This window comes from Seriola lalandi, unplaced genomic scaffold (genome assembly GCF_002814215.2).
Source record: "Seriola lalandi dorsalis isolate HSWRI2012SDOR001 ecotype SW California unplaced genomic scaffold, Sedor1 jcf7180002054680, whole genome shotgun sequence".
NCBI lineage: Eukaryota > Metazoa > Chordata > Actinopteri > Carangiformes > Carangidae > Seriola > Seriola lalandi.
This window is the reverse complement of record NW_019525233.1, coordinates 2,156,405-2,167,741: the sequence shown is the minus strand read 5'-3', so window position 1 is coordinate 2,167,741 and position 11,337 is coordinate 2,156,405. Positions and strand designations below refer to the sequence as shown.

General features: G+C 39.7%; 3 protein-coding genes across 4 annotated transcripts in view; 2 read left to right on the top strand and 1 right to left on the bottom strand.

Moving 5' to 3' along the window:
• Positions 1-3,098, top strand: part of tnfrsfa (tumor necrosis factor receptor superfamily, member a) — a 21,026-nt gene extending 17,928 nt beyond the window's left edge. For both annotated transcript variants that reach the window (XM_023422335.2, XM_087178236.1), the window contains exon 10: positions 531-3,098. In XM_023422335.2, the coding sequence (XP_023278103.1) occupies positions 531-832 (302 nt within the window). In that variant the 3' untranslated portion in view covers positions 833-3,098. The remainder of the gene's footprint in view (positions 1-530) is intronic.
• Positions 3,099-3,549: 451 nt separating this feature from the next.
• Positions 3,550-9,238, bottom strand: LOC147818203 (uncharacterized). Its single transcript, XM_087178235.1, has 3 exons — positions 8,906-9,238; positions 5,693-7,540; positions 3,550-4,672 (listed from the first exon to the last, which is right to left on the bottom strand). The coding sequence occupies exons 1-3, from the start codon at positions 9,236-9,238 to the stop codon at positions 4,208-4,210; spliced, it is 2,646 nt and encodes an 881-aa protein (XP_087034361.1). The 3' UTR covers positions 3,550-4,207.
• Positions 9,132-10,950, top strand: LOC147818202 (uncharacterized). Its single transcript, XM_087178249.1, has 2 exons — positions 9,132-9,904; positions 10,413-10,950. Exons 1-2 carry the CDS (start codon positions 9,810-9,812, stop codon positions 10,807-10,809), a joined length of 492 nt encoding a protein of 163 aa, XP_087034375.1. The 5' UTR covers positions 9,132-9,809; the 3' UTR covers positions 10,810-10,950.
• The last annotated feature ends 387 nt before the right edge of the window (positions 10,951-11,337 follow it).

Below are 11,337 nucleotides of genomic sequence, written 5' to 3'. Positions count from 1 at the left end.
GAGGGGAGTGGGGGGGGGGGTTTCTACTCCCGAGAAACATTTCTTACTCATTTCATGAAGCTATTTTTCATGACATTTGATTTGCCCTAAAAGGCTGCAAGCTATGCGCAGAAAACCACACAGTTTGCTGTAGTTCATGTCAGTCCACAGGGAAGTCAAATAAACATTATCTCCTCAAAATCTCACATTAGCTGCCTGATAGATTAATAATCTCATGACGGTCAGGCCATATCTGAGCCTTCGGGGGTTTGGAACATGCTGTCTCTTTTTCTCATGCTAAATTAAAAAAGACATGGCTCAACAGCTTTGTTTGAGCCTCTGTTAAAAATTTTTATGTATGTATCCCCCGAAGGAAAATGTACCGACATGTGCTGAATGTCCTGAAACTCGTGTAGAAACAATGTGTATGTTGTTTCCACATGAGGTTTTTAAAGCCTCTAACGTAGACGCGACGGTTAACTTGGACAAACATTCATCCAGATTTCATGGTGTAGGCAACTAAACGTGCCTATTTATCTGTGTTTTTGAAGGGTCCGAAAAATCCCTGAAGAAGAGCTTTGATTTGTTCGACGAGTACCTGGACGTGCGGATCCATAACAAGTTCTTCAGGTTGATTGGAGTCAGCGACAATCACATCCGGATCGCAGAAAACGGCACCCCCAGTGACAAAGTTTATGAACTGCTGAAGAGCTGGATGCAGAGGCGTGGACTAAAAGCCGACATCAACGACCTGTTGGACGCTTTGCTCAGTATGGACCAGCGGCGCTCGGCCGAGAGCATCGCCTCCTTAGCCCTGCAGAAAGGCTACTACAAGCACGCAGACACGCCCTGAAAGCTGAAGGAACAGGGGCCGCAGGTGAATAAAATGCAGCACGAGAAAAACTTAATAAAGCACATAGATGCAGTCAGTGGACACTGTGTCTCACGAACAGGCTTACCTCTTTGTGGCTGACCGGCCATGTATTCAAAAGCCAGTAGTTTTAAAAAAAGAAAAAAAAAGAAAAACACAAAAAGGGGAAGGTCAAGTCGTATTGATCAGTGCTCTGAGGATGTTGACTATCTGCCAAATACTGAGGTGTAATAATGAACACGAAGAAGAGAAGTTTTGTGGTCAAATTCAACAGCGTTACCACCAAAGACGACCATTAAAATGTGTGTTTTGTTTGTTTTGGTTTTTTTTTTTTTTTTTTTTAAAAGAGCAGGAGAAACGTGAAGGTGTCAACTTCCACAGGCAGAAACAGCTGCAAGTTTCAGCCTCTAATGAAGCGACATGCAGCCAAATACTGAAAGCTTCGATGTCTCTGGGCGGGTGTCACGCACCTCTACCCAGATCGTAGTGCACCACCTGGAGACAAGGATATACACTGGTTTGTAGGAGTGGCATTAGCTATGTCACTAATACTGTGCCTCTTTGATGCACTGACCTCTGGCACATGTAGGATTTTAAAACTACAGTCATGCTATGTTTGTTTTTTTTTTTTTATTATTTAGATCTCGGCTTCTCTGAAACCGTATGTAACAGTCCATGAGCATTTTCTCGACTAATGATAGGAAAATATTGTTATGGCAACAGTTAACGTTACTAATCATAAACTTTACCTCTTCAATGCCATCTGAAAATCTAAATTTACTTTTCTTTTTTTTTCATGTCCATGTCAGATTTCTTCCGATCAAGTCACGTTGTAAAGATGTTTTTCGTCCAGTCTTTTAAATGTTCAGTGTTACGACTCATACATCGACATTGGAGAAGGAATTTCACAAGCTGTTTCTGTTAGCTGTTTATAGTTTAGTAAAAATGTTTCCACAATGTTTTCAAGCAAATTGGAAAACTTCAAAGGTTGTTTTATTTATTAATATATTTATTGTAATGAATAATAATTATCTTTTATTATTTATATCATTGCCAAAAGCGACCCTGGAGAACAAGCACACTGTCTGTTTGTGTGGTGATGATGTTTTAGCTACAGGGCAAAATGACTGACATCAAAATGTTTCAAGGTGTGGGTGAAAGTTGTAGTAGCGTTTTTGTTGAAAACTCTGTCCCCGCTCGCTGCGCTGCGTTCAGCGCGACACAGTCGATTTGTCAGCGTTACATGTGCCATTTCTTCACAAATGAGTTTCCATTTAGGCGACATTCGTCACGGTGTCGGAGGTTATTTTTTTGTTTTGTTTTTTTTTTCTCGATGCTGAGAGCAGAATGTGTCAAATTGGAGCTGGAATGAAATCAGTCTCAGAAAATGTTTTAGTCCACCGACTGACCGAATAGTCCTTCAGTACATGTCGGTGGTGACTTGAGGTGCAGGTACGCATTGCTTTGTCTTAGTTAGACGAGATGAAGGAAATCTTTTCTGGATTTAAAAAGAAGCTCAGATTTATTTCCCCCAAATTCCTTCCCATGTACATATAAATGTCCAGAGAGCATTGAAGCCTCACAATATGCATATGTAGTTTATATGCAGCACTTTTAACAAACCAACATGACTATAGTGAGGTATGAAGTTATTGAGGACAGCAGAACATGCAAACCAGAGCGGTTGCTGTTGATGTTGTGACGTTGTAAGGTAGAATTTGCCCGTTCTCCTGCAGTCTCTGATGTATAAAGTGAAGAGTTACAGAGTTATATATTATTGCTGAAGAGTGATGCTACAGTGCTGGCACTGCCATCTACTGACAGACAATGAAAATACAGCCTGCATCAATTTCTAGGGACCCTATACACTTGCTTTCTCACTCAACATTCTCACTTTTTAATTTTTAATTTTTTTTTTTTTTTTATCACATCCATTTCTCAGCTCATAGCCTTTTATCTGTCCTGCCTCTCCTGCAGTAGCGTAGCATTGAATAGGCTTCGTGTGAGTGTATGTCTCTTTTTTCTTTTTTTTAATATACTTTCTGTGTTTTTACCTTTTACATATTTCATTGCAAGTCCTAAGTTGTTCAATTAACTTCCCTTGTGTAAAAACTTTCTATTGAGCGTTACCGTTAAGCCATTTCCCCCCTTAGTTATTGTTTGCTTGTCAAGGATTTCAGATTTAAATTATGCAAATACAACAAAAGCTGTTTTTATGTCAATTTCAAATAAATGTTTTGTACAGATACTTTTGTTTGAGTTGTTTGAAATTACTGATGTTTTCACCTGTAAAAACGTCCAGGGTTGTGCAGATCAAACATTTATACATTCATTTTAACCATTGCTCTACCAGATTTTTATTTTTTGAAACATGCCAAAGAAGATCACAGATTAATTAGGATTAACTGAGATGAGAAGGTTTATTATCTGTTACATATTTTACATTAAATTGATTATTGATTGACTAAATTATATAAACTTATGCAGTAATATATAAATATGTCCACAGCCAAGAACTACAAGTGTCCAATCATGACAAAAGGGATGCCTAAAAGAAACTTAAACTTCCCTTTTATTCCTTATGTTTTCTATTTGTGACTTATACCAGACCTGAAAACTCCTACTTATAAATAACTGAGTCACTATTTACCTTTAACCCTTTAATCACCAAATTAGGTAAATAAGGCACAATACACAGATACTGTATGACTAATTTTATTTTGGATTCACAGAAAATCTCCAGATTCTGACACACGACAACAACAATTTACAGCACAATTTTAAAGTCATGGGAAACAAATACAAAATATTATAAATTATATATAAATTAAATATAAATTATTTAACATTCAAACTGATGAAACACGGCAAAATAATTAGATTTTTATGTACAAACACTGTCATGATGTAAATGTCCTGAACAGAAAGGCTCTAACTGAACAAATCCATGAAGGCTAATATAACATAATATAACAGAGGTAGAAGTTGTGTTTTATGCTACTTTGACGGACATTATCAACATATCATAAAACAGCGCTTACAAAAAGTAAAAGTATAAAGTATAGCTAAATTGAAGGACGGGGTCATAATAGTTTAATAATATAAGTCCTCCCTGCGCCGTCTGAACTTCCTTGCCTCCTTACTTTCCTCCTTTACACTCAATGAAATTCCAACATGGCTGACTCCACTACTCAAACAGGACGTTGTATTTCATTTACTGGCCAGCAGGTGAAGCTATCCTTAGTGAACAATTAGCGTTGTTAATGATTAACTGTGATTCTGTATTTTGCATCTTTCTTTTTCTTTTCTTTTTTTTTTAATTTCAGCCACCCTGAGTTTTTCTTGTATTTTCAAGCATTAGCCTGAGCCTCTCTGCACATTATGGTCAGTGGAGTGACTGAATTTATTCCTCAAAGTCAGACGGTGGATGTAACTGAGGAGATTTTCACTAGTGTCTCCTTTCTTTCCTTTTCCTCTCCTCTCACTCTTGTAGTGGGGGTAGTAATTATTTTGAACTCTTTTCAGTACTCCATCAAAATAATAGAAACGTTCATATCCATCATCATCCTCAGGCAGGTTGTCATCATGGCCTTTCTCCAGCTCTCCTGTTTCCTTAAATGCACCCGCGGTTTCCCTCGAGGAGATCAGCTTTGATCCGGCTCCTGCAAATCTCTCCATGCAGTGTTTCCACCCAGCTTCAGTGCGATGTATTAAACCTCTGCACGGTGGCGCCCTGTCATCTGCAGACTGTGGAGGAGAACTTTCATCAGTGCTAAGAAATGTGGGCAGGAACAGTGAAACATGCTTCAATTTCATCTCACGCTACATAAATTTGATTGAAAGTCATTTTTTGAATTAATAAATTACGGTTTTATTACACAATTCACCATTTTCACTCTTAGAAATCAATCATTTCTGGTTGCTCTTCTTCAAAACTTTTTATCCTACTTGCAGCAGCTTTATCTCCAGTTACAGTATATTCTCCCTTCCTGTTGGATATAGGGTTTTTTTTAATCTTTTTATCTGTGCATTGTATTTCACATACAGTATATCTGTGTATGTAAACTTCTATTTCCCCTTTTATTAACTAATCTACTTTAAAGTTAAACTTGAGCATTTTGGGAAATACATTTATTTGCTGTCTGGCAGAGAGCTAGAAGAACAGATTGCTATGAAGCTACAGCCAGCAGGCAGTTAGCTTAGCTTAGCACAAAGACTGGAAACAGGGGCCTGGCTGTAGCAACCATTTGGCATATTTGCCTTATTAGTAATTTAGGCCTTTTTTTATTTATTTGAATTTATGCAATGTCTGATTTGAATTATGCCCATCATGTGTTTTTATGTTATTATCCAGATGAATATTATGAGCTGATACCTGATAGGCTGAGGTGATTTAGAGGTGTGGTAGGCGCGTTAATGAGGAGCCTTCGAATATCTTTTTGTCTATTTTGTTTTTCCTTTTCTCAAGTTTATGAATATCTTGGGGGTTTTTTTCAGCCCATTCTTATTTTTTCCATGAACAGATATTGAATCGCGACATAAGGAGAGAATGCGTGTTGATAACCTGATGGCTCCTACACTGGATCTGTGCGAAGGAAACAAAACACATCCTCCAGCACCTCCAAACCTCAATAATAATAATAATAATAATATACATCTTTTTACAATAATCAAATGAAAAAATAACATTTTAACTTATTACTGGGGGTTATGTGCTATTTTTTTATTTTGGGCTTTAGACTCCACGCAGTTATTGTGCTAATAAATAGTGGCCCACTTTTCACACATTCCTTTCATTTAAGAAGGATTTTCATAGAAGTCTGGTTCCACAGCTTCACGTACTGGTGGAAGACGGTTTGTTGATGTTTGGGCTGTTTCCAGAGGTTGTGAAAATGAGAATGAGGTCACTCCTGGCTCTTCTTCTCTCTCTTTATTCTCTGCGGCTTCATGGGGGTTGGTGATATCCTCTCTCATCCTGAGGCCTGAATGTGACCCTCCAGTCGTAGATTCAGCATTCCTTGTCGTACGCGTTGTAAACCCGGGCTCAGTGTCAGTCTCGGGCTCCGGACTCATGGTGGTTGTTGGCCGTCCATCAGCTCTCTGTGTGCTGCCATGACTGAGGACTTCCGATCCTGGCATCGTCTGTTTAATCTCCATGTTTCCTGTCGCTGTCTGTGCTGTGTGCTCTGTTGTTTTTGCTGTTACTGTTTCCCTAATGTGGAATGAGGGAGGTGGAGTTATGACTGTTTCTTCTGATGGCACATTTTCCCCTTGTTTAGTCTGATTTATGCTCATATTTTCATGAGGCGTATTATTATTAGTCTCTGCGTGCTGTGTTTCCTCTGTGGTTTCTTTGACCTGCTCAGGCGCCGTCGTTACTTTAACTTTACTTTCTGCTGGTTTCAGATCTATTCTCTCTTTTCTATCTATTGCATAAATGTATAATGAAAATAGGGTTTCTCTCAAGCATTCATACTTTGAGTCATCTGCCTGAATAATAAAGTTTTCCTTTATAACTTTATTCATGGATGGGGGGTCAACCGGCTCCTTTACAGGAGTATTTACTATTTTCCAACTATTTTCTGTTTTCAGGACCAGTTTTCTTTCTGTTTGTGTCTCTGTCTCTGTGTCTGGAAGGAACAGTGTGATTAAGGCTTCCTCTCCCAGCTCAGTGAGCGTTTCTTTGTGATCGACATTGTTACTATCTGTTTGATTCGTAGAGCCTGTTTGTAGGATGTGTGCTAATCTTTTCTGGTTTCCATTTTCAACAGTATTTGTATGTGATGCCTCAGTTTCGCTTCCTGCTTCTGGGCGCCGAAGCTCTGTTTGTTTTGTGATTATCCTCCCGCTGAAATCTTCTTTATTATCATCCTGAGTGGCCCTCAGCTTAGACTGCGGCCTATTTATGGAGTCTCTCTTCTCTCCGGATACCAACAAGAGTTGCCTCTTAATGTGAAATCCATCATCATCATCATCATCATTATTGTCAACACTAGAAGCAGCTTTTAAAGAAAGCTGTTTTTGAAGACTTTCTTGCAAAGTTGAGCCTGTAATCGGCTTCAAATGTTCATTTTTCTTCATAAAACTGGCTTCACTTCTTTGTGTCTCTAATTGTGATGTATCTGAAGCTTTCACGGAAGAGCTGCCAGAGCGCAGAGCAGCAGTTTGGACAATGTCACGTTGATCGACTAAAGCGTTTGAAGACTGTCCATCATACTGCCTGAGAACTTCAATGTCCATCTCTCGCTGTGTGCTGTCTTTTTGCCTTATTTGTGGTCCTGCCACCTCTTCTTCTGATATTTCTTTAATGTTCATTGCTGGTTTTATGTCACCCTCTTTAAGACGACAGGAAATAACCACAGCTGTAGCAGCACAGTATCTCTTTGGCGTCGCTTTCCGCTGTTGAACAGTGGTGGCTGGTGTCCTGCTCTCGGGTTTCTGCAGTAAGAAAGCCTGAAAGTTTGTGTCTGAGGGAGCTGTGTGATGATGCAGGAACCATAAAGACCTTAAGTCAGGGCGATCTTTAATTATATCCATGGCAAAATGACTGACTTCACCTCCGGGCTTAGTTGGCGTGGCTCTGCTAATAGCATGCATCGCTAGCAGAGTATCCGACTTCAGAGATAAAGGGAGACTTTTCCTCTCTGCATGAAGAGAAACAACCTGGAAAGACAAGAGAGGGAGGTAGAATTAGACAGAAAACCCCTACCAGACTCTCTTCCTTTTCGTTCTTCCTGTTGCTAACCAGCTTTCCATTCAGATGCGCCAAGTTTTTGCCATGGATGTCATCTCTTATCGCGCAATCAGCCTGAGACAGCGATCAAGTTTCCAATGTAGTCCGGTGGAAGCAACATAAAAGTTCCCATCACTGGCTTATCACAGGTTTAAAGAAAAAAACAAAACAATGAAAGGAGTTTCAACATTTTTTAAAGATAATTTTGTTTTAACATTTAAATATATATATCTACATTTATACACTAATCTAAATATACATATATCTTTTTTATAATTAAATCTTTTCACCAAAATTGCAGTTTTGCGAATGATTTAACTCACTTATAAAACCTTTGCAGCGCTCACAGGTCAGGAACCACTGGTCTAGACTGAAATTTATATTGGAGGGTTGGAAAACCTAAGACAGTGAGAATGGTTAGCATTACTTGCTAAACATCTGCATGTTAGCATTGTCATTGTAAGCGATGTTAGTAGTTAGCTCTGTGCAGCCTCACAGAGCCGCCAGCAAATTTTTAACTTTTAATGGCTCTTTTTTGAATGTTTTTCTCCATGCTCGGCCTGGTCTCTTTACCATAATGGCATGTGGTCCATACACACACACACACACACACACACACACACACACACACACACACACAGAACAATGACCATGCAGAACATTCATTGTTATCTGGGCCAATAGAGAGGAGATTAGTCTTAAAGGGATTAGTTCACATTCCACAGCTGTTGCACTGTTTCTAGTAACTCTATTTTTATGTCTGTGTAACCATAAGGAAATATTACTCTGCTTTTCATTTTTAGTACTCTACTTGACAGCAGCTCAGGTTTTTCTGCCTCACATCTCAAATAAATACGTAGAGGGAATCTCAGGGTGAAGTTTCTCTCGCTGAGTTTAAAGCATTAGCTGGAAAAAACTACTTGAAAATGCTTTTCTGCCTCATGAATATTCTAAACAGGTGCTGAAATGTGCTGTGTGTCAGATATTCTTGGTATCAGCGGTGTGAAATTAGTGGGAAAATAAACCAGGTTGCTGCTGTTTGTGCAATCATCGGCTTCATGCTTTTAGATGTGTAATTTTGGGAGACGCTTGCCAACTGTAACAATCCCACCCGGTACACTGATATTTCATGTGTGCAGCAGAGAGCAGCAAAACGGAGAACATGTCAGAAGATAAAAATAAACAATATGTTGATAGATAACAGCTCATGGAAGATATGGATTATAGTGGCAGTAGTTATCAGGAAACACCTGTAGAGAGAAAAACATCAGTGGAAACAAAAAGCCACAGATTCACATCAGTATTGACTGAAACAGGCATACCGCTGTTGGAATATGAATCCTGTGGATTATTTCTGTCACATCCTGATGAGACAGACTGTGCCCGTTGTCATCGTCTACTTCATATGCCAAGTAGAAGGGGGAGGTCCTTAGTTTGTGCACAGCAACATACACACAGCTTCTCTGGATGCACATGCAGTGAGGCTCAGCTTGGTTCAGAAGTTTCCCTGGTCCTCCGGGAGTCATCCGTCCACTGAGGAGCAGTTCTCTGCACAAACTCCAGCTGTAGTAGTGACCCACGACCCCGTCCCCGTCTCCGAGGGGACTGAGCCCAGGGACGAGCAGGGACGTCAGCAGCAGCAGCAGCAGCCACATCCTCATTGTGCTGAGAATAAGTGCTGGAAGGCAGCATAAACCTGACAGCAATGTTTTTTTGTTTTTTTTATCTTTACTGCGTTGTTCCACTTTGTATATGCAAACCAGGCAGCAAATTACAGCTCGGCTTTATCTAACAAGGTGCTGTAATTACAGAGAGGCTTCACTCACTTCACTCTCACAGTGCTAAACCTTATAGGAGAATGTAATGAGGTGTGTAGCTTCTCCACTTTAAATGAATCTGGTTATGTATTTCTAATTCCTTTCCAGCAAAACCCCCCAACAGCACAGAAACACGGAGCTCAGAGTGAGAGAAAACTTTCAAGATGCTAAAAAACTTTACATCTGTAAAGTCTGTCCCTAAAATAGAATAAAGCAACATGTCTCATACACAACATAAATATCCTCAAAGTGTACAGCAAACATTGATCAATAAATAATATTAACAATAACTCTTTTTATCTCTTCACAGGCGTCTGCGAGCAACATGAAAGTATAAAATGACTTGCTCTTATGAAGCAGGTGCACGCAGTTTATTGCCCTGTGCTGCGGCCGGGCTCAAATTTTTTGCATGTTATCAGACTTTGCCCATAAAACACACACTTGCTCAGATGAGGGAGAGAGCCACAGTGCGTTATTGTCACTCTGCCTTCGTCGTGTCAGCAGGTAAGAATCCACTCCGTCTTTAATCCGCAATAAATAGAGATTAAAATAGTAACTTAACTTGTTTTGTTAACTGATGTGTGTAAATAGAAAATGAGTGACGTGTGTTTTCTTGTATGTGGAGAAGAAAACGTTGGTTATTTGACTCTTTCTTTAGACTTGGAACATATGCTTTGAAAGTTTAAGAAACATGCTTATGTACATATTTCTCTTCACCAGAAAGGAAAAGTTATTTTACTTTATATTGATAATGTCAGAATTTTGCCTTAAAAACAGTCACGGCTGTAAATACATAAATATCAATCAATCAATCAATCAATATGCAGGTAGCATGCTCTTCAGGCTTTGCATAAAGGCTAGTGTGCAACAAAGAATGATGCAATTTAAAGATAAAATTATAAATATATATAATTATTAAAGGTGTGTAGGTGGGTCACATAAGAAAATGTAATTTATGCACAGATTTAAATCCAGGTTATGCAGAATATGTTCTTGTTTTTCTAAACTACAGCCTCCAGCGCGCCCCGCAGTCCCAACCAATCACACCAGACATAAACAACAACATGGGAAACACCAGCACGGCGTGCCAGCTGAGCAACTACAGCAAGAGGAACGTCCGAGTGTTCGTCACAGAGAAAGCTCTGGAGGTTGACGCCTTCATCGCCTCCGAGTCCGGAGGCGATGAGAAGATCTCGTCCGTGCTTCCCCAGGACAAGAAGTTCATCTTCAGGAAGGACATCGACTGCATCCGCGTGCTGGCCTCACAGACCCAGGAAGTGCCCTGGGAGGCTCAGCACTTCGTGTCCATCTTTGTGGAGAACGAAGACGACGAAAACATTTGCTCCAAGCAAATCATACACAACATGGCGCTGAGCGCTCCAGTCACTGTGCTGCTGTACGACGTGTAGAGTGACACCTTTGTCCAGGTGTTCAGGCGAATGATAAAAGTGGAAAATTGCATTATGTCATTGTCACCTGAATATTTCCTTACTGCTGTTAACATGACATCGCTCTCACGATGGCTGCAATAAAATGGTCTCTCACCTTCACGGTCTTCCTGCTTTTTGCATTTGTCATTACAAAGTAAAATGAGATTACACATTCATTTGGCGTGACTCTACTTGCGTGACTGGCCCTGCGTGATCATCTGCCTTCACCCAGATCTCAGGATTGTCACTAAACTGTGGGGCCTTTATTCGCACTGGAGGCCTGTGCCAAATTAGATGACATGCTAAGGGGTCTCTGTCACTCACATGGTTTCTTTGAAAAAGAAAAGGAAAAATAAAACAAAAAACAAACATCTTCATAACACCTTAGTCCGTCAACAAGTAAAAGTTAGAGGTCACATATCTGATCATGTTCACTTCATCTCTAAGTCATTGTCATGTCAGATGTTTTTTTTTTTTAAATGCTTTATGTTTTTATCTCTTCCACTA